Source organism: Candoia aspera, chromosome 3 (genome assembly GCF_035149785.1).
Source record: "Candoia aspera isolate rCanAsp1 chromosome 3, rCanAsp1.hap2, whole genome shotgun sequence".
In the NCBI taxonomy this organism is placed as follows: Eukaryota; Metazoa; Chordata; class Lepidosauria; order Squamata; family Boidae; genus Candoia; species Candoia aspera.
This window is the reverse complement of record NC_086155.1, coordinates 89925092-89948387: the sequence shown is the minus strand read 5'-3', so window position 1 is coordinate 89948387 and position 23296 is coordinate 89925092. Positions and strand designations below refer to the sequence as shown.

The following is a 23296-nucleotide window of genomic DNA, read 5'->3' as shown; positions in this document are numbered from 1 at the left end:
ATATCCCTACAAATAAGAAGTAAAGTAAGATTGTGACTATTCTCACTCATTTGTTTATTAACTCCCTTCATGTCTCCTATGATCTTGTTATTGTGAATATATTTGCCAAGGCTAGGTAAATGACTGGCTATCATATCAATATATGCCTTGCATATTTAACTTCACATTTGATACTAATTTCTTGACAGCTTCTTTTCTGCAGCTGGAAACAGCACCATCAATATTAGAATCTTCCTATATACACAAATACATTTCAAAAATGGAAAATTAACTTAGGAAAAACCAACCTTTGCAGTCTAAAATTTCAAATAATCAAGCCTTTATGAGAGTTTAGATATGGATTGGCACGTGCAAATTTGAAGTGTGAGCATGCATTTAGATTATTTTATTTATTTATATATATATATATATATATATCAGTTTGAATATGAAAGTCTTTTTCTTTCCAAGCCTCAAAGATCCAAAGACTTTTGATTTGAATTCAGACACAATTTTTTGCTACCTAGGGAACATAACTGTTGTCATTCAGTAGGAACTTTGCTTAATATTTGAGCATTTAATCAGAAATTAATAGCTGTATTTGAACATCAGGCATAGTTGAGTTACTGAGGATGAGTCACACTGAATTTTGGGCTTGTGGTTCCTTCCTTTTCTCCACAGCCATGAAAAGGTTGTTCAAAGTATTGCTTCCCCTGTTACTTAACTATAATTCAATATTTAACTTCCCATGGATATGATTAACCATAGTTTCTGCAGCTGAATGACATAGCAAACTGTGGTTAAGAAAACATGGACACAAACATTTCCCACCTCCCATCAAGGGTGTATCAGAGAAGAGAGGGGATGCATGAGCTAGAAGTACATTAAACTGTGATTTGGTTTGATGTCTTAATCAGTGACTGGCAGATTATTTTGAAAAGTATTATATTTTAAATGATAACAGATTAAATCAGATATCTGCAATGTTAGATTAATGAAGGTCCGTTCATCATGCAGGTGGGCATTTATTGTTGTTATCGTTAAGTACTGAACATATAGGTATAAAATTACTCTGCTTTTCTCAGGAAACGCTAAGCTATTTTGGCTCAATGGGAACTTTATTCATATTTCTGGTGTCCAATGAGCAGGGCTGGAAAATGTGGAAACCTATGCAGTGTTCTTAGAATTGTGTTTTGTTTGTAACAGAACGAATAAATATTGTCCACTCCCTGGCACATGATTAGACACATTTCAGCCTGGTAATTTCAATGGGTTTAAGCATATATTACTCTGTGTTGGATTATGGCCAAGACTTTGAATCCAGCCTTGAATAGAAGCATTTGTGGTGTGCTATAAAAGGTAGAGATTTGTATCTTTTTCATGGAGCCATGTCTTGACATGCCAGCATGACGCTCATGCGTATGCATCAGCACACATTTTTATCTCTCCCCAAAAATGTAATTTTTTACATGTTTTCTCTTCAGGGAGATCGTGGACCACAAGGATCTCCCGGCGCTCCTGGGGAAGATGGAATGAGAGTATGTTATTCATACTTTTCTCTCTTTTTTTTCACCTGCAAAATAAAAGTTGAAAGGAAGTATTTCTTTCACACTTAACCCCTTTGATTTTGGTTTTAGGGAGAAGATGGTGAGGTTGGACCAAGAGGCCTTCCAGGTGAAGCTGTAAGCAAAGCTTTCTCTTTGTTTAGTACTCATGATTGCCTTTGCTGTGAATCTATTTGTCTCTGAAAAGATATACTGTACTCTATCCGGGGCACCATTTTGGAATCAAATATAACTAGGGGACAAATTCAGCTGATATATCTGATTTGTTCATAGAGGGTTCTTAGAATATTTATTTTTTCCTCATTGAAGTATACTAATGTTATTTGTCTTTCCTGTTGATTCATCTATGTTTTTATTCATGAATAGTCATGGATGTTTTTTTCCTTCACTTGCTTATTTCATTTTAGTGAATTTTACCACAAGATCCACTTAGGGAATTTTATCACTGCAGCAATTTATGGATCCATCTTACATGAATAAATATATGATTCATGTTGATCTTTTAGGATTTGTTGGCTGCCATAGAAGAAAACTAATCTGCCAGATGTAGAATGTATTCTAAATTTTTTGGATTGTATGCCACAAGGAATGGAAAATTACCTTAATTTTTCCCTCTTGGTTCTAAGGTTCTTATGTACTGTATGTACATTTGCATGTAGGTACATCCTGCCCATATAGGGATTCTTTTTTTATTATTATTAGAAAAAGATTCTGGATGAAAGTGAGTAACTTGTATGGTGCCTTTTCTACTGATCCCAGAATCCTCAAGGTGGAATAGGAAAGGGAACTCATGCTATCCATGTCTGTATGTTGGGAGCAGGAAAATGGCTCAGACCTTCTTAGTAATCACAAAGTTGAGATGGCCTTGATTTCAGAAAAAAAGAACAGCAATTAGTGGCTTTTCAAATTGCTCTCAAAATGGCATCTTTGCTATTTTAAGAGACTTCCCTTAATTTTCAGTTTAAACTATATATATTTTTGAACCTCTGAAAGCATATTACTATATATAGTTGTAAATGTGTATTTATACCTTTGAATCGGTTTGACTCCTGGCAACTACATGGACAAATCCATGCAGTTTCCTCTGGAAGTATTTTGCCCTTACCTGCTTCCTAGGGCTGAGAGAGTGACTAGCCCAAAGTCACCCAGCTGGCTGCATCCCTAAGGCAGATCGAGAACTCCCGGTCTCCCGGTTTCTAGCCTGGTGCCTTTAATCACTACACAAAGTGGGCTTCCATAGTTATAAATACAAATCTAAAAGAGGAATATGTTGCTGCTCTTCCAAAATATATAATTGGAATATTTCTGTTAAAGAAGCCTTATTTGGATCCCATTATTTTATATAACTATTGGGCAATAGTTTCTGCTTTCTGCTCTTCCTTTCTGTTTAAGGTCTGAGAATAAGCAGTGGCAATCCAGTCTGGATTTCTTGGATTAGAGTGACATTTGACCCTTTCCAATATATGTTCTGACTAGGATAGGTGGGCTGAAATAGCTTTGATTATAGCGGCCAGTTGTCTATTCAGAAAACCAGTGAAAGTCCCTTTTGATTCTGTTAGATTTCTTCTTTTTGCTAGATTAGAATTACAACATTTTAAGTTCTTTAGTAGATCTTCCCATTTTTTTCTGCCAAGGATGGTCTGTTTTTTCATTGTATGTTTGTGTTCATTTGTTGATTTTGTTATTTTTTTTTAGTTTAAAGTGTAAACAAAATAAAATCCCTAATGGGACTTTGGCAACATTCTAGTTCATTTAAGCTAGTGGACCACTAAATAAACATTTTTTATTTTATTTTATTTTAATTTTATTTATCCAATTTGTCCCCGCCCATCTCCTCCCTTCGGGGGACTCTGGGCAGTTTACATTTAGTAAATCTGTGGATCACCCAGTTAAACATATATCACCTCCCTATACTTTTGTCTTTAAGAGTATGTATTAATGTTCACAATTTTTTTTGGCAAATTAAAATAAGGATTATGGCTGCATTTTTGTTATATATGCCTTCCTGTTCATTTTGAAAGGCCATTTTAAACAACTGAACTTTATACCAAAAAAGTAATCCAGAACTAAATATTGCTTTATTGCTTTATTTATTTTATATACCCTGTACACAATTTGCTAGCAAAGAATGTCTTAGTCATAAGAGGGTGAGGTGAGATTTTCACGCCAATGAAATCCTATTTTGTATATTGATTATCTTATTCCCTATTCATCCTTTCCTTTCTGATTTGCCTACATGAGGTCAAAATTCCACTTAGCAAAGCATATGCAGATTTACAATAGGTAACCTCATTCAAGGCCTGTTCACCATTGTCAGGTTTCTCACATAGCTAATAGTATTATCATGTGTAGACTTTAACAGATCAGTTTTTAGCCACCAATTCTTTCTTGAAAATGAGCTGACTGTTGCTGTGCATTGGGACATGGGGCCGAGGTCAGCACACATAGAAAGGCTAGGCAACAGCAGTGAAAGATCTCTTGCTTATGAATGTGGTGAGGCTATGCAGACCACTGGTCACCTACAGACCTGTTTTTTGAGAATATTGGTCTCAGCCATTTGTGCCTTGTTAAGTACCATTTCTGTACTACTGCTTTTTCCATTGTACAAAACAGGAAGAAGAGGAAGACTGAATTCTTTATCACAGTAATTGATAACAGCTATCAAGCTGCTTAACCTTTGCTATTTTCTTTGAGTTTTACTAGAGGCCTTTCCATTACATTTTTTAAAAAGTGTATTCTGTGAACCAAAGACCTAACTATAGACATCATTTTTCCCACAGGGTCCACGAGGGTTATTGGGCCCAAGAGGAACTCCAGGCCCACCAGGACAACCTGTATGTATTTCATAAAGGAAATACCTTATATTTTGAATTTTCCCTTGAATGTGGTGGTGACCTATATTAGTTTTTCTGTACTTTCTCTGTAGGGAATCCCAGGTGTTGATGGACCACAGGGCCCAAAAGGAAACCTGGTATGTAGATTCATTTCTTTTCTGTTTGGGTGGCTGAGGCGAATACAGTTTTTTCAAAGAAACCCACAATAATAATATATAAATTGGGCATTCTCCTATTAGTGTCTTCAGTACTTCAAACTTATTTGTATGTTCCTCAGATACGATGGGATAAAAACTGCATTTTATCCTCAGTATGAGTCTTCTATCTACCTGCCAACATACCAGTCAGGGGCACTGTATAGGGCACAAATTAATTGGTCTATCCTGAATATGGTTTGAAGTCACCATGGGACAAAAAAATCTGGAGGAGAAATTAATAGAGAAGTCTTCCACCACTTCTGTAAACTCTACAATTTTTTGAAGGGATAATGTGAAATAATGAAGGGACTAATATTCTCCTGTGCGTTTCTCATGTAACAGGGTCCACAAGGGGAACCAGGACCACCTGGACAGCAAGGTATCCCAGGTCCACAGGTAAGGCTTTGCTTTTATAGCCTTTGCGTTAAGAAAACATTCAAGAGAAGCAGACATGAGAGTACGGATATATATTTCCCTGGTCCCATATGCCATAACCTCACTTATTATCTTAGAAATAGTCCTAACATAAAAGGGAGTAGATTTGTACGTAATATTGTCACAAATCTTCCAAATACATTTGTTTGTTCGTTTTGGAGGGGGTGTAAAAGAGGGAGGGAGGGAGGGAGGGAGATGACTCTTTTAGATTCTGTAAAGAATAGCAATAGCTATAAGAGTGTTTCGTATTGGATCATATGACAACCCTGTTGCCAGCAAAGCAGCCAATGTGAACCTCTCACAACTATCTTGGTTTCTCTAATTGTGTTTCACTACAAAGGATTTTCTGAGAAAAAGTTCCTTTTAATGATACAACTCTATTGAAAATAGCTCTGTAAGTTTTTAGATTTCTTATGGTGTGTTTTTAATTTTTAACAGGGGCTCCCAGGTCCACAAGGTCCAATTGGAGTTCCAGGTGAAAAAGTAAGGAAGATTCCTTTGCTGAATAATCAGTGGCAAAATCTCTGCTTTTTTAAGATACGGGTTGTGGTCTGAATTTTTTTCCCCCCTAGAATAAGTTTCAGATAGCAGTCCAGTTTCTTGGGATGCAGTGCTACTTTTCTTAAGACCTCTCATCTTATTTAGAAATACACTGGGTGGAGAAAGATCTGTAACTTGGTGGCAGAACACATGCATCTTGCGTGTAAAAGGTTTAAGCATTATTCTGTCTCCCACTTGCCTCGAATTTACAGTATCAGAAAAATTGCCATTTTCTATGTTTGAAAATGCTAATTTCAGTTCTCCAGCTTTGCCACCTGTATGTCAGCCCTTCAAGATAGGCCAGGTTAGGAAACACATTCCACAGGTTTGACTGTAACTATATGTTATTGATATAGGCTATAGTACAGAATCTTGAATGCCTGACTGAATTTTCCTTTCCTTCCCTTTTAGACTCCAATGAAATAGGGTCAAGTCAGTCTCAGCTTCTTTCTCATGCTGTCTTTGTTTCCTGGGCCTAAAGCATGTTTTTGTTACTGTTGTCTCCGCTTAGTTTGTCTCTGTGGCTCTCTTTACCATAATGTCTTTTTCTGGCATCAATGCCTAATGGAATCAGTGATACTTGGAGTCGATAACGCTTGAAGTCAAAATAGCAATTAAAACTCAGGCTAATGTCAAAGAATGAACCCCAAACACTGTCATTTCAGTATGAAGGCTTTATTGCTTAAGCTTGCAAGCAACAGAACAAGCCATCTCTTTCCTGCTCCCTCCTGATCAGCAATTGATAAAAGGTTATAGATTTTACTGGAACAACACATGCCAGCAAAATGCAAATCAGCATCTTTTAGACAATCAATAAAAGACACTTACACTTTTTTTAAGCATAGTAGACCTTCAACAGTTCCTCTTACCCATAAAAAGAGTTATTTTTCACTCAATTTGATCTTTCCAAGGCCTCCCACTTCCTTAGCAAACTGTTTTGTCTTATTCAGCAACTTCCTTATTTAAGCTAGGTATGTGACTGTCTGTCTCACTTAACAATCATGGGAAACACACACGTGACATTCAGACTTAAAATCCTTTATACTTGCCTTTTTTCCTCCTGTCTAGCTTCTGTCTAATTGCAGCATTCACACATTTTAAAGACTAATAAACTGTATGATAGGGTGATCTCTCCTAAAACAGCATACAACACTTAAAACCACAAAATCATGACATTATAGGAACAATAATAAAAACGATTCCTGTAGAACCGTAATAAGTAAACGGGTAAAACTTTAGGGTGGTCAGTCTTTTCAGGAACAGAAGTTGCTCTTACTTTTGGAGATTAAGGGTTCATAGGGCATGGTGATCACCCAGTCACGTTGCTATAGAGAACAGGAGACTGACTGGATGGGGATTAAAGTGAAACAGTTATGCTGGGAAGATGTGAAAAGCTGCACAACCATTATCTGCCTATCACTGAAATTTAGCATCACAAACTTAAGGTGGTCCTAGGATTACACAAATTTTAAAATAGGAATGAAAAGCAGCTTGTACAACCTGACCCAAAGCTACCAATACGGGTCCACATTTGATGGGCAATTTGAACGAAGGGCTTTCTGATTCACTGAACTGATGGTCGCAATGTGGACTTGCCTTCTCTCCATGCCAGTTATATACTCCTACTATTCTTATTTTTGCCTCTTCCCCTTAACTCTTTTTCTTGACCCAGTCAACAAAACAGTTTACAGAGGAAGAACAAGGAATGGGGAGGAAGCTCTTTTTTCTCCATCTGTTCTTCACTTTTTGTGCAAGGGAGATAAACAAGTGCAAGAGCAGGAGCAAAAAGCTTTGCTGGTCTGCAGTGCTCCCATCACTACTACTGCTCTCCATAGCTGTTGCCAGGGGAGTTAACAAGCAAAGTATTGTGACGTAATTCCATTGTGTTGTCTATTACCTCAATCTTGCATTTTACCAAGAAGTGAAATGGGCCCAAAGATGTTTTTTCCAGTGGTAGTATAGTAATGTCATCATTCCAGATTTTCTGTTATGTTAAATGTCAAGAGAAGAAAAACACTGTTTTTAATAGTACATTTAGCAGTTAGGCTGTGTTAACTCTCTCAGAATATAAACCAGATTAACATGTGGTGCAGTTCCAGTAACTATTGTAGCAGAATAAATTCTTGTGATAGTAATAGGTCTTCAGTGCCATCTTAAATACCAAAAGGTTGGAAGAATTTGTTATCTCGGGAATAGAGAAGGTGCTCCAAAGTATGGGGGCAGCCACTGAGAAGATGGCTTCTTGGGACCCCACCCCTTCATTTCATGGGATGGAATCCCTCAGCATACCCCTCCTCAGAGATTGCATAGGAAAGATGCTCCTGTGAGTACCACGTTCCAAATGCTCTTGTGAGTACCACATTCCAAATTATGTAGGGCTTTAAATGTAGTAACCGGCACTTTGAACTGGACCTGGAAGCAGAGTAGTAATCGATATAGCAGCTATAGCATAAACACTGTTCCCAGTTTAGCAGACAGACCACCACATTTTGCATTAGGTGGAGCTTCTCAGTAAACCAAGGTGTGATATGGGATAGGCAAGGGAGGACAGCTTGCTTGCTTGCTTAGTTCCCTCACTGTATCTGTGTTCCAGAGACCTGCAAGGTATGTGGCAGAATTGCCTGCAAGATTGCTGGGAAATTCCCAAGTTTCTCTTGAAAGCCCAAAGGATCCATTAGATCCCTGGGGTGGACCATCCTAACTGGTCTGCCACCATTGCAGGGGACAAGCAAGGCAACTGTTGAGGGAGTTTCTAAATAATTAAAAAAAGATGTGTGACATTATGTAGATTTAAATGCATTGTATTTTCCTGAAAGAAAGGTTCATTGTTTTTTCCCCCAAATAATTTACCTCCATAAACATTTTACTCTTCATTATTTCTGTTTTTTGTGGGGATTGTGTTAAATTAAGGCTTGTTTTCCATTTGGATGATTACTATAACTTCTTCGCAGTAATAATCTGTGTGGCAGGCAAGATTTCTTCTCCCCAGGACCAACGGAAATAAATATGACATTTATGCCTTTTCTGTTGCAGCGGCTTATGGTAAAGATGGGAAGCTTGAAGGCTGGAATCATGTTTAGCCATAGACTTAATTCCATGATATGCACCCTTGTTAATTTATGTATGCCTTCATTTTAATTTTAATGACGGCTGTCTCCTGTTTCTCAAGGGGTATTTTATTAGCATCCCTGCCCCATGAATAGAGGAATATTTGATTTTCAACAGTTGTGAAAATCACAACTGTTTCTCTTGTGATAATTACAACTGGTCTTCAGAAAAGAGTTTCTTTGGTATACTGAAGGGCAAGTAAAGCCAGCTGGTACTAGACAGAAAAGCTTATGCTCCTTAGCTCACTGTTAAAAATCAGCCTGGTTCTTTGGATTCTTTTCTTTGAGTTACAATATGTCCTTATAGGGTCTTTACACTGGAATCAGGTACACTTCTAAGTACATCTATTTCCCATAGAGATGACGTGCATACATGGAATGCCTGAAAAGGCCCTTGGCTCCTATCATTCTCATGAGGATGAGGCAGAGATGTAGATTCTGGCAGACTTCCCTGGCCCCAGCATATCCATGTCCCATGGGAAATTCTCCTCAAGTGCCTTTCCATGACACATTATTAATCTGCCCTGGGCAATGTCAAGTTAGTTTTTTGCATGGACTGGTTTTCCATTATGCCTATTCCTCTTTGCTCTTCTCTCATTCTTCGGTGAATCATTCTTTGCCGAGTATTCTAAGTGATTTGAAGAGTGGTGATGCAGATGAGAATTTTGTTCTTCAACTTCATTCTCTGTGATTCTCACAGGTAGAGCACTTACTGCTGCAAGGAGTCTCCTTTATCTCTGGAGATTCTTTGTTGAAATAGAACTCTAGAAATCAGATGTCCATTATCTCACTAAGAGACTCCACAGATGAGAAGTCTTCTCTACAGCAGAAAGGAAATGAAGCTGAAATAGAGGGGACTGAACTAGCCACTGCACCGCCAATAAGAGCTTCTCACACCAAGACAGTTAAGACAATGAAGAAAGTACTTATCTTTGATCAATACTGTGATCAACACTGGACACATTTTGTTAACCTCTGAATTGTTTCTAAATTGTTTCATTTCTAAAAAGTAACATGTTTATCAGATGCATCTTCTCATACCTCATGCTTGAGGACATCAAAAGCACCCTGCTGAATCAGACAGAAAGACTGCTTCATGGTAGCCAAAGACTCTTGGAAACCCATAAGCTGAACATGAGCACAGTGATGATCATGATGCCCAAAGCTGAAATTGAGAGACAGGTCTCTGATAATGAAGATAATATATATCCTGCTTGGCTAGTAACCATTGAATGGCTTACCTGCTACTAATTGCCTTTACCTGAAAACAACAACAACAACATTAAATTGGAAAGATTGTGTTAGATTTTTGAGAATACAGTGATAGCAACAGATGTGAAGACCATTCTTTTAAATACATATGGTATCTGCTGCAGTTTTGTACCAGTTTGTCATCCCTTTGTAACTATTATCAAAAGTTGCCCCCAATCCACTGCAACAGTTCTTTTTCTGGAATTTGGTGCTCTTGTGAGAAGTCAAGGACTGGCTTGGAGTATTCATTTAATATCTATTTAATTCAATTTAGGCGTTGCCTGATTCCAACTGACTCTAGGAGAATCTGGGCTTGAGTAGATAAATTGCAATACAAGCATCCTTTGTTCTGATGAAGCAGAACTTCTACAAAGGCTGAGAAACTAGTTTTCTATATAGGTACATACGTCCCAAGGTATAAACTCTGAGCTTCTTTCTCTCACCCTTTTGTAGTAGACTGCTTGCAGTCAGTCTCTCAGTCTCTCTCTCTCTCTCTCTCTCCCCCCCCCCCCCCGGCCTGGTTGCACCTGGCCTATGTTTACAAAATGGTCATGTCTGGCCTGAAGCTCCTTATTTCCACCTTGCAAGCTCCAGTCCTCACAGCTGTGTAGCTTAATAACAGAGTATAAATGCTAACAAAGTGATGGTTCTACTGAGACAACAGCTAAGCCAATTTCAAATAAGGCCAAAGCTTCTTGTTCCAATCACATGACAATAGATCTGATTCCAAAAAGATGGATTTGATTCCCAAAAGGTGCATCAGAGTGCATAAGGATTCAAACACAGCATCAGTTTTGAAACTTCTAAAGCAGCCACATTTTTTTCTGGGATCACATGACAGCTCTAGCCCTTTACAAAATCACATTAATTAAAAGCATTTCTTTTAGGTCTCATTCAAGCTATTTTACCCATGTCACTTTTTTGGAGATTGGCTGTTTTATTCCATTATTTCACAATTTAGTTAATGTTTATACTTGTAATAATTACTCTTGGAAAATGACAGAACTCACCTGTGCATGCTAGCAAACTATGAATAATAGCTTGGGAACATCTGGATGTTGATGGTTGTCAGTATGAGAACCTTCATTTTTATTCATCTAAAAATGAGAGAAATAAATATTGTTTGTAGATACTCCAATTTATTTGAGAATCTCACCACTGACTCTGTGTCAAAATTCACCACTTTTCAGATATTTGTTCAATATACGTGGATAAAAAGAATGGGGTATACCTATGTAACTGATCAAAGAGATGTGAAAATAATTTTGGAAAATCATCCCATGATTTTAGGTTCAGACCACCACTTCCAAATAACATATTCCCATTCTTTCAGCTGGATGCCAACTTCAGAATGGTTTAAATAGTTTAAATTGGAGTACTACCTTCATTTCTTCTTCCTGATTGAGTTTTCATTTTTGTTCAGAAATAATATTTTGCTTGCAGACATGGGCAGCATGCCAGTCTACCTTATCTTTGATTGGTTTTTCAAATGTGTTTCTTCATCTCTCTCCAGGGACCTCAGGGCAAGCCTGGCCTTGCTGGACTTCCTGGTACTGATGGCCCTCCTGTAAGTAAAACACAATTTTGTCCATTTTAAATTTTGTTTTAAGAAAAAAATCACTTTGCAGCACTATGCTCATGAATTTCAACAAGGAAGTTGCATCACTGATAGCTTGAAGCAGAACATATAAAGTACATCCAGTTTCATTATTTCAACCTGATTCACATTTCTCATCTAAGCCTTTATTTTTTTTAAAGGTCATTGAAATGGCAGATGAGAAATTGCAGTGGCATTGAAATTAAAAAATGCATTTAGTTGCCTGACCTGTCTAGGGCAGATATAAAATACTGGAAATTAACATGATAAAAGTGTGAGGAGAATGCTATCTTTTAAGTTAAATAAACTTTGCTGGTAAAAATGTTTCATCTTCTTTGGGTTAAGGTTGAACTTATAGCTTTTCATTTTAATCACTATGGTATTTCTAATTCCAATGTTAAAAAATTAATTTCAAAATCAAACAACAAAGTTATTCTGCTTTTTGTGAGCCAGAGCACCTCTATTAGAAACAAAATGGTTATCATATAGATAGAAGTTTAGGTTGTTAGTCGAATGCAATCCAGTTGGTAAACAAAAGTTTGGATTTGCATTGGATACATCATGATGGATTAATAATGTGTCTTCCCTGGCCTTATTTAGATCCAGGGATCCAGTAAAAGCCATGATGACATCACACACTTCATGATGTCATTGTGCAGAAGAACTAGATTTTGTAATTTGTGCCAGTTTGTGCAATCACATAGCACAAATGACATACTACATAATTCTTGTCATTTACATGATGACATAATGACACAAATGATACCAATTGTCCTCTATTGTGAATTACCATGTCTTCAGGATTCTCTTTACCTCTACTCATAGGCAAATAGGGATAATGCATAATTTGTGGAGGCAGATGCCTAAAACCTCAGAGCTTAAAAGCAAAATACATGATTTGCATATATGAAGTTCCAGGTTCAATTTTCAACATTCCTAGTTCTTGGATTGCTAGGCTGGGAAAAACTTCTTCCTTCAGTTCCTGTAGACCCAGTTTCAGGAAGAGCTGGCTGTACTGGACCAATTAGTCTAGTGGTCAGATTCCCGACATGACAGTTACAGTTTAATCCATTATGGCTGGCTTAGACTTTGTGATCCAACAAGTTAAAAGATGATAATAGGTAGCTTGACTGGGAAGGTTCTTGACAAACATGGCCCTACCTCCTTCTCAGATAAGCAGCATAAACAGATTATTGAATCTCTATTTGGCTTTACATAGGACTGCTGGGCTTTATTAACTGCCATCTCTGATTTTACACTGCTGACTTGATTAGGCATCTTGCATAAGGAGTTAGTTGCACAAATAAAACCATTTTATTACAGTTGGCATCAGCACTGTATTTATCTGAGAATAACTTGTTTCCTCCAATAATTTAATTTTAAAGAGATTACCTGAGAGTATGGAATAGAAGTAGAAGAAGGTTCCCCCACCCCCACCCTGTCTCATAATTATAAAGGAAGAGAAGAGGATCAAAAGTTTAGGTCATAGTAAACCTAATCCTAAATCACACGTGATTAAATCTATGCCATCATTATTTTGTGCAGACTTGCCCAAACTGATGCCCTGCAGACATGCTAGGCTGCAACTCATATCAGTCACACTATCTGTGCTGATGGGTTGATAGGAGTCTAACACATCTGAAGAATAGCACATCTGTGTTAAATCAACCCTGATTTAATATATGTCTTTGCTTCAACATAATATAGAATTTGTGCCAGTTAAGCTGTCGTTACTTTCCCCAAGTTATTTTAGTCTCAGTGTGTTGAAAATTCTTTTTATCGATTGTCATCCTGTCAACTAGACTTTCTAGATCTCTCTGAAGATAAAGAATAACAGGTACAGTGCAATCTCCTTGGAAATAAGTCCCACTGAGTTCAGTGCAATTTACTTCCAGGTAACAGGATAGGATTGACGCATCCATCTGCACTGTAGCAATCCTTTTATTACTGCATTTTGAACAGAAGGAGATCAGAATAGAGAACAGAATTGAGTTACTACTTGGACTTTTAAGGGCAAGCAGAAATGAAATATTTGCCCTAAAGGAGGGATTAAGGGAACAGAGGAAAATGAAATGAATATGATAATACTATCTGATACATTTCTACTCAGAAGTAAGTCTAATTCAGTCTGGTGAGACTTGCTTCTAGGTAACTGTGTGGGATTACAGCCTAAATCACACATTGAATCTAATATTTATTCTTACATTTTAGAGATGGACAACAAAACTGAAAATTTATTATGCTATTAAATTGCATGTGGATTTAACCCAACAGGAAAATCTTCAGGCTATTGATTTTCACAGGCAGTAAAATATTTCTGGTACTGTTTTCTTTCATCTTGTTGTGCCATAACTTTAATGGTGTGCTTTAGTGTAATGTTTGGTGACAGATAAAAGTAATCAATTCCCATCTTCTAAAGAAAACACATCAAAATGGAGACATTCTCAAGTGTTTTACTTGCTTTTCCATTATTTTTAGAAATATTTGTATCTAAAATAAAAGAGCAGCTTTGATATTTTGGATAGCAATTTATACTTTTCAAGGACAATCTCTAAACGCTAGTATTATCAATGTAGCGAGAACAGTCTCATGCTATGCTGGTGTCCATACAGAGATGGATTATGTCAGTTATTATTCTGAAGTATTTTAGGAATCTAATTTGTCTTTAGCCTAAGATTATTTATTATGGGAAACATGTGACATTCACCAAAATCTGCTCCCCCCCCCCCCAACTCTCCTTTTTCCTAGTGACACCTGATAATTTATTTTGGTGGGAACCCTACAGCAGCCTTCCCCATAACAATCAAAGAAATGGAGTGGTGAAGAAAGTTTACAATGTGGTCATTCCATTATGTATTTCTCCTTCTTTCCTATATATTAAAAGGGGAGTGGGAGTAGGAAACAATTTGTGCCATGTTATCTGGTTCCAGGCTCAGCATTTGGTGGCGAAGAAGACTAAACAACTTGTTTCTAAATGACCTTATGTTTTCCTTTATATGGTACCATAGAGTTCCCATTTTAAAGACTGATTTTGCCTCCCAATTCTCATGATACCTTCCCTAGATTCAGGACAGACAGAATTAAGTAATTTTTCATATTAATTAATTTACGTATAGAATTCATTATTCCAAGCTGTAGAAATAGTCCCTGGCTTAGATAACTTTGAAAGAGATTGTTACATGACAGGGGCATCCCAGGAAGGCGGAGGGGGGGAACAGAAGTCAAGATATGGGTTCAAAGCCCTGTCCCTTTTGTTATGCACATGCAATGCATGCTCAAGAGGGACAGAGCTTCAATCATATGGTTGTGTCCTTCACAGAAACCCTGATACATGGAGTCAATTAAAGGCTATTAAAAGCAGTTTGCTCTGACAATAAAATGGAGTCTTCCATTCAGAATCTTTATGAAAGTGAATGCCAAGAGGACAGGACAGCTCTGGTTAGCCATTCTGGGGAAGCAAAATATTTCCAGTATGTTGGACTTTGACATGGTGAATCAAATGGACTCTTCTGACGTTTACTCAGTGATACAATTAGAGCAGGATTTTGAGGCCAAAGTCTAGGGACCTACTCAGCAGAATGATAGAATAGCCATTATGTATCAGATTGTCCAGAGAACTCAATGACTTATTTGCCTCATTCTGTTCACTATAAACTTATACTGGTCTTAGGCCACTTTGACTGTGAATCCTTCTTATAAGATCCTGAAAATAATCATTAGCAGAAGTTTGGTAGAGTTTGTCTATCCCTAATCAGATTACTATTGCCCAGTTCCTGTAGGAGGACAGGATGGATATTTCAAGTCAGTAATGTCTTTTTAAAATAAAGAAATCACCAACTAAATAAAATATTGTTTGAGAATCAGAATGGGTTCATTTGTATAGTTGTTTGCATGCTAAGTGATTTTCCTCCTCTCAATATATTTTGTAAATAGGGCCATCCAGGCAAAGAAGGGCAGTCTGGAGACAAAGGTGACACGGTATGTTTATGTTTATGTCTTTCTTTTCTGTAATATGTATATAATTCTTGTTGGAAATAGAGTGACAGATATGGAACTGTGTCTGTTGAACAGAAACTGTGATTGATACTTAGAGGATTAGAACTAGCGTAACTGGACTCTTAGTTTTTCAGAAACTTTTTTTCCTCTACTGGAGAATATTTATTTATTTAAATTTCCCCCTGCAATTCTTGTGTACTGCCTCAGTTGTACAACTCTGAGTAACAAAACAAAAACTAAATAAATAAATTCATCAACAGGATCTTCGCTATTTAAGCATAAAAGGAGAATGCACAGAATAAAAGTGCTGGGATAAAGAGAGAATATTTTCCATACCTTTTGGTTATTGATCATAGATGATGATGATGATGATGATGATGATGATGATGGCAATGATAATTCCATATTATTTGTTCTGTGTAATCTAGGTTTCCCAATGCTTTCCCTTAGTTCTGTAACTGAATAAATTAGTAAGTCAGAATGAATTTTCATTCTCTTCCCACTTCTTTTTCCATTGGCAGAACTTTAAATTATTACTCAACAACTTTAGGCTGTCCAGGTTATATTGTCAAAGTATATCTCACATTCACAGGTAACTAAAGTCCAGCAAACTAGTTTTAGAATAAACTACATTTGGAGCTGAGCAGGAGATGGTAGGTAGAAGTCTGAACATGTATTGAACTATTCACAAGAACATGCACCAGCAGGTTTGAAAGACAATCTTTTTAACAGATTAGTACATTAAAACTGTGGTGAGGAACATCCCTGACAACAAACCCATACCAAGAGTTTATGCAGCACAGTAGCATTAGTTGAGCAGAGTACAAATGGTTCCTTTTATTCTATAATTCTTCCCTCTTTATCAAGTGTTGTTTTTCCACCCAACCCTTGACTATCCAGAACTCTAAATGCTTGGCTAAGAGTTCTTCTGTAACACACACAGACATACACCACACACACACCACTCTCAATAAAAACAATGTTTTTCCCCTCTTATTAGAAACAATGTTTCAAAGATCTCTGGAATAATGTAGTAAATATCAAATAGCATTGCATTTGTGTTTTGAGTCTTTGCTCATACAACATGCTGTTTAGGTAATGGTCAGTTGACCCTCTTATTTATGTAAAAAGAAGTATGTGGGGTCTCAGTCCAAGGGAGAACTACCACATTTAGGTATGTGTGTATGGGTGGTAGAATAAATTCTTTCTTCATCTACTGACTTTATTTCTGACCTCCATCCTACCCATGTTAGTTAAAAGAAGACAAAAAACATTGCAGCCAATTAATCTTCTCTTGAGGAATTAATCCTTCCTACACTGTGAATGATAGTCCTAATCTGAAAATTTATTCTAGCATAAATAAAAAAAGAAAGTCAGCCCATACGTGTCCTTTTTCTGTTAGGAAATACAGGAACCAAGGATAGCATGCCCAACACTACCATGCCATTTCCCAATGTTCATAAATTAGAGTAAATAAAGATTTATTTGATGTGATTTTTTTTAAAAAATGAGTACATTAAGCTACAAAATTTGTCATCCAATTCATTAAGCTACAAATAAGCTGCATAATTTGTCATCCAATTCAGCTGGGTTTGCATAGCACAGTTCACTGTAGCCTCTGTTTAAAATTCCATATTTATTTACCAGAAAACCTGAAAAGCCTTTCTTAGTAATCACAATTGCCATAAGTTAACAAATCTCTGGATATTTTATGATTGAATGCTCTTTAGATTATATTATTTATGTTTATTTATTTATTTATCAAATTTGTCACCACCCATCTCCTCCCACCAGAGGGACTCTGAGTTGGTTATTAAGAAAGCACACTCAAAACAACTGCTGCTACTTTGGAAAAGTAAACGTGTAGTATCCACAGGTGCATGTATGTTGTTTAATGTCATACAGTATAATCTAAATAAAATCCACTATTTTCTAGGGGCCTCCAGGTCCTCAGGGTCCAATTGGCTATCCTGGTCCCCGTGGTGTAAAGGTATGGCTGATGTTATATTTATGTTTGAGAAACAATCAACTTGGTATTAATTTTAACTAATATGGTCACTTGGCCATTGTCTTCTGTATTTTTTTATAGGGTGCTGATGGTGTCCGAGGGCTAAAGGGAGGCAAGGGCGAAAAGGTAATCTGTTAATTGTGTTTATATTCTACTGCAAACGGCACCCCAGTTAAATTTGGAAAATCTAACTGAAAATCATGTCTATTAAATTAGGGTGCAATATTGCATGGTGGCTGGAAAATTGCCATAGTGGATACATAACAGAAGCGTTCTAGTGTTTGGTCCCAGTGGTTGCTGGTTCATCCACCAGCATCAGATAAGATTACATAAAAAAGAGAAACAAAGACTGACAACAGAATGAACCAATTCCGAATTGGTCAAATGTTGGGTTTCATTGACAGGATGACTTGGAAATTCTGTCTCTGAACCTCCCAGCTGCAGGTTTGCTGTGGTTATTACATCATTGCTACATGTAAAATATGGCTATGTTAATCAGCCCTTAATCAGTCGTGGTATCTTTGGGTTATATTCCAATTTACTTTTGAACATGAGCTATCTGATGGGAAAAAATCCCAACACTTTTAAAGCTGGAAATATAAGGAGGAAATTTGATAAGGAAAAGTAATGTTATAATGAAGGGCTCATTGATGAATTAAGAAACGAATGTTCCGATTGCCTTAAGCACCTCTCTCATTATTCATTCTTCTTTTTAAAGCTGAAAAGTAATTCAGTTCAGCTGTGGCATTTTTTCAGATACAGAAACTGCCATATTGCAGTGATTTGGTGTATTATGATCCAGCGTTAGTAATGTAAAATACTGTGACTTAGTTGTTATGCTGGTCTATGACCATAATAAAGGTTTGATTTGAAAATACAGTAGCTATGGTTGTCATGTGCATTCTATTAATGTATTCAAATTCTTTAACAATTTCCATTCTGATTGCTTAAGGAACTCTATTATGTTCCCTTCCTCCCCCCAAAAACATAGGGTGAAGATGGTTTCCCTGGATTTAAAGGTGATATGGGCCTTAAGGGTGATAGAGTAAGTATTGCTTTAAAACTTCTCTTTAGAACCATTCAGGCATTGTACTTAAAGTGTTCCTAAACCCTTAGATTGGGAAAGAGAGCTTTTTTTTATCACTCCATTCATTCAGGAGGCCTTTGTGTCTCAGCTGAACACACAGAGATCTTCATTTAATGAAAAACTTTGTGCTATCAGTATGATTGATTCTTCTGAACTCTTTTGACTTTCCCAAAAAAGTAGAGGCAAGAAGACTGGGTTAGATTTATTTTACTTCCTTTATATGCTGCTCCAGTCATTAACTGACTAAGCAGTTTACTGTCCTGCCATGCGTAAACAGGATTAAAGCAACAGGATAACTGACAAACATTAACACCCATGAATTTAACACAATATAGCAAAATATTCCTATGCCGGAGAACCATAAAAATCTATATAGTCATATACTCTAATACAGGGGGATTCTCTTTTAATTCACCCCACCCCCACCACTAAAGGCCTGATGAAATAACCGGGTTTTGATTACTTTCATAAATCCCAGTATTGTTGGGCCAGTTCAATACCCAGAGGAGTGCGGTTCTAGCATTAGCAGCAATTAAAAAGACCCTCACCACCAAGAACTTGTAGATGACAGCTTTTAGGACAGGGAACCTGAAGGTATGTGATGTTTGTTAGCAAGACAAGAGTTTAACTTTTGTACTAGTACTGCTCTATCCTCCATTCCTCTCTCCACTGCCTCCGCCCAGTAGATTGCTGAGCAGGAGGGCTTTTGCTAAGCTCTACTTTATTACTGCAGAGCAGTACTTTAGGAAATGTCAAAAGAGCTTTTTGGTAACTTTTCTTAAGATGTGTATTTTATGGGGCTGCATGGCTTTTGTTTTTTATAATTTGAGGATGGGATAACTGCTTTTATTAAGGCTTTAACTGCTTATATTTTATTAACAACTGAAATTTTATTAATACTGGTATTTACTGCCTAATTATTCCACATTGTCTCACCTTAGCTGGAAGGTAGCCTTAAAGTAATTTAACATGCAGTAGTCTCATCTTATGAAAATCTCAAAACCTCAAAAACTTTATAAGGAAGCAAGGGAATTGATTTCCGTTTATTCAGCATTGTTAACTTTCATGCCTATATAGTGTTTGCAGAAGCTGACATTTTACAAAAGTTATGTATAATTTGATACTATTGAGCAAGAACTTTTACTTTAACTATATTTATTGATTTTTTAATAAAATAGATCATTAAGGTGATTTTTAAAATGGATCAAATTTCAGTAATACTTACTAAAAATCTCACAACAAAATAGAGCAACTTAAAACAACTCAGCACAACCACTGTCAAGATTAAGACTGAAATCTTAAGGAATCTGTAACAAGAAACTTTTACAGAAGAAGAAACTGAATGAGGATTTCTCTCTGTATCACAGTTGGCTCCAATTAATAGTGCCAACCTTTCTGATTTTAACCAGAACAACTAATGATAATGCTGATTAATCAAGTTATAGAGAAGGAAGCAGAGGGATAGCAACCTTTTTGTTTTCTTTTTTTCTTAGAAAGCTTTAGGAGGAACTGAATTTGACTAAAATTTGAGAGAATCAGTGGTGGTCTTTAATTATTGTTCAGTTGCTCTGCATTCTCAACCCTGCAACATAATTCAAGCTTTATCATGGAGACAGGTGGTTTGTTTTTATTGTTTTATTTACACAATATTTTTAAGGGTGAAGTTGGTCCTCTTGGTCCTCGAGGAGAAGATGGCCCTGAAGGTCCCAAAGGTCGTGCAGGTCCTACAGGAGACGCAGGTAGCCTTGGCCAAGCTGGAGAAAAGGTTGGTAATGGTTTAGTCTGATATTTCTATCATGAGAATTGACCAGCACAATACTAGCAAGAAAGTGGCACAAACAATTGAAGCACAAATGACATATGGAAACATATATGTAGATGATGTGGGGATCTCAGATTTGTCATAAAGGCCTACATTAGAACTTATGAGAACACATATTTATTTATTTACAGGACTTTTATGGCCGCCTATCTCATATAAGCGATCCATCCTTCCGAGGTCAGTAAAATGAGTACCCAGCTTGCTCGCTGGGGAAGGTGACGACTAGGGAAGGCAATGGCAAATCACTCCGCTATAGTCTGCCAAGGAAACGTTGCGAAAGCGGCGTCCCCCCAAAGCTCAGATATGACTTGGTGCTTGCACAGGGGACCTTTCACCTTTCACATCTCATATAAGTCCCCTTTTTACATGGTGAAAAGAAAATTCACCTCTTTTAAATGGTGACTGTTATACCAGTGAGAGGTGTAAACTGGAAATTAAAATCTCCCAATTAAAGCTGCAGTTTCTTATCAAGGAAGAAGAAGAAGAACAATTCAATTCAAACAGTAGAGTAGTGAACCAATGGCAGCTTGTAGAGTCTCCTTAATATTTTCTTCCGGTTTCTAAAATAAGAACCATTTTCTTATCACCAGTCTCCGTCTGCTGTCTCTGTGCATTTCTATTTAATCTATTATGATCTGTGTTTTATTTCAAGAATTCTAAATAGAGAGTAGTGATAATACCTAAAAGAGGTACTGAATATGTATATCTTTTTCAGGAGCATATACAATACTGAACTTCTTTCTCCTTGAACAGTTTTTATAGAGTAGGTCCACCTCCTTCCATCGTCCTTTAACTGACTATTGCTGGATTGTGTTTTTGTATCTGATGCCTCTCTGTACATTTGGGCAAATTCTTCCACCTTTCCCAAATTATTTCCAGGTGTCCTTTCTCTCTTCTTGGTGTGGAGATAGCCTTTCACTCAAACACATTTCTGCTTGATTGCATCACTGGCCTGATCAAAGACATGCTTGTTTATAAGGCTCTTTTGAATGACTCTCCCCAGATGATTCCCTTTCCATGTTAAAAAGAGAAAGGAAGGTTATAATTTGATGCTAGAGAGCTTTATAAGCTGTCATAAAAATACTTCAAAAGTCAGATCATTCATTCCTGAAAATATTCCTTTCAGCTTCACTTAACTGTTGGGAGCTATTTGGAATTAATGATCCTTATAATATTTCAAGACATCTTGCCAGCTGTTAAAAAGGTCATGAATAAAGAACACCAATATTATAATTAGGGATAAATGGAGGCATAATTGGAAGTCATCACTAAATTCCCATTAAATTCCAATTCCATAAAAACAGGAATATATGAGAGTCATTTTCTCCCAAAACCTAAATTAATTCTTATCGAGCTACTTTTGTATGGAGGTATTGTGACAGATACAGAATTTGATTCAAACGAGTTTGGGCAGAAGAAAAATAGCAGCTAGTGCAGTTTTGCAAAGGCTTTCATGGGTGTACCTTTACACAAAGCTGTAACAGGTTGGTTATAGAGCAGTTTGTATCTTTACTTGCTCCACAGCTTGTGCAGGGATCATCGAATCTTACAGATGGAAGAAGCCATTGAGGTCAACCCCTGCCCAGTGGAGGAATACTAATTTAGGTGTCTGCGATAGATGGCTATTTAGCATCTCCTTCAACACATCCAGCCCTCCTCCCCCTGCTCTCTGGTAACCGGTTCGACTGTCAAACTACTCTTAGTGTTAAACGTTTTTAAGGTTTCTTTTAACGTTCACACAGAATCTGTACTCTGCATCCCATACTTTGGGTTGGTAGAGAATAAATGTTGGCCTTTTTCTGTGTGGCATCCGTTCATTTATTTGCAGTCCGTCCATCACATCTTTTCTGTCTGTCTTATTAAGGTTAAACCTAGCCAGAACCTTTCCACAAAGGACTTAGCTTGCAATTCTCTGATTGTCCTCACTGTCTTTGAAGTTGTTCCAGTTTTTCCTGAATCCTTTTGGATCCTTTTTAAGTTGTCATGCTCAGATTCAAACACAAGGTGGGATGGAACTATTACATTCCATGAATGGTACAACGTACTGTTGATGCAGTCTAAAACTATGTTTGCCTTTTTTTGTAGGCAAATCATTCCACTGTCTCTTATTCAGTTTGATGACAGATTGAATAACTAATGATTGCAATATGATTGGTCTGTTCAGTCTGCTGTTCACAGCTGGCTGTGGAATGCACGCATACTCTCTTGGCAAAGAAAACAACCCAAATAGGAGCTGTGTAGCTCTCCTTTTTCTTTATTATCACTTTGCTTTTATCATCTTTACTGAGCAGTTGGTGTACTAATTGTTACCTGCTTTTATTCTGAAATTACCAGAAGAGCCCTTTTTTGTCGTTCTTTGCATTCTTTGTCAACCAAGGCTTGTGCTGACTTTAGACTTTCTGATGCCATCTCTACACTTTTGGACTACCTGTGCACTCTAGCCAACCAATCCTTCTTTCCACATCCTGTATGTAGCATTTTTTGTTATTTAAAGGTCATCCCTGGGCAACTACATTGGCTTTCTTCAACTATTTGTTTTTCCTTGCTGTGATTATGATTTTAACACACTCTCTTTAGATGTGTCCACCATCTTGAGTTCTTTTTCTCTTCAGCTTCTCCTGACAGGAACACTTTCCTGTTATTGCCCTAAGCTTATTGAAATCTATTTTCTTGAAGTCCATGGTTCATGTACGGCTACACTCAAATTTAGCATTCCTATTTGAGAAATATTAGAGTGTTCTAAAAAAGATAAACAAATCAAAGCAATATATACTCAAAGCATCTTACATAGTAACAATAATTAAGTGTGTGATATTGAGTTACAAAAACATTGTTTTTTTAAAAAACACTGTTTTATTCAAGGTTGGGGGGGCAATAA

General features: G+C 37.0%; 1 protein-coding gene across 1 annotated transcript in view; it reads left to right on the top strand.

The window, feature by feature from the left end:
- COL11A1 (collagen type XI alpha 1 chain) overlaps positions 1-23296 on the top strand; it is a 256753-nt gene that overhangs the window by 109607 nt on the left and 123850 nt on the right. The window contains exons 18-29 of the mRNA XM_063299875.1: positions 1464-1517; positions 1617-1661; positions 4325-4378; positions 4471-4515; positions 4918-4971; positions 5449-5493; positions 11422-11475; positions 15439-15483; positions 17438-17491; positions 17591-17635; positions 18501-18554; positions 20254-20361. Of these exons, the coding sequence (XP_063155945.1) occupies positions 1464-1517; positions 1617-1661; positions 4325-4378; positions 4471-4515; positions 4918-4971; positions 5449-5493; positions 11422-11475; positions 15439-15483; positions 17438-17491; positions 17591-17635; positions 18501-18554; positions 20254-20361 (657 nt within the window). The remainder of the gene's footprint in view (positions 1-1463; positions 1518-1616; positions 1662-4324; positions 4379-4470; positions 4516-4917; positions 4972-5448; positions 5494-11421; positions 11476-15438; positions 15484-17437; positions 17492-17590; positions 17636-18500; positions 18555-20253; positions 20362-23296) is intronic.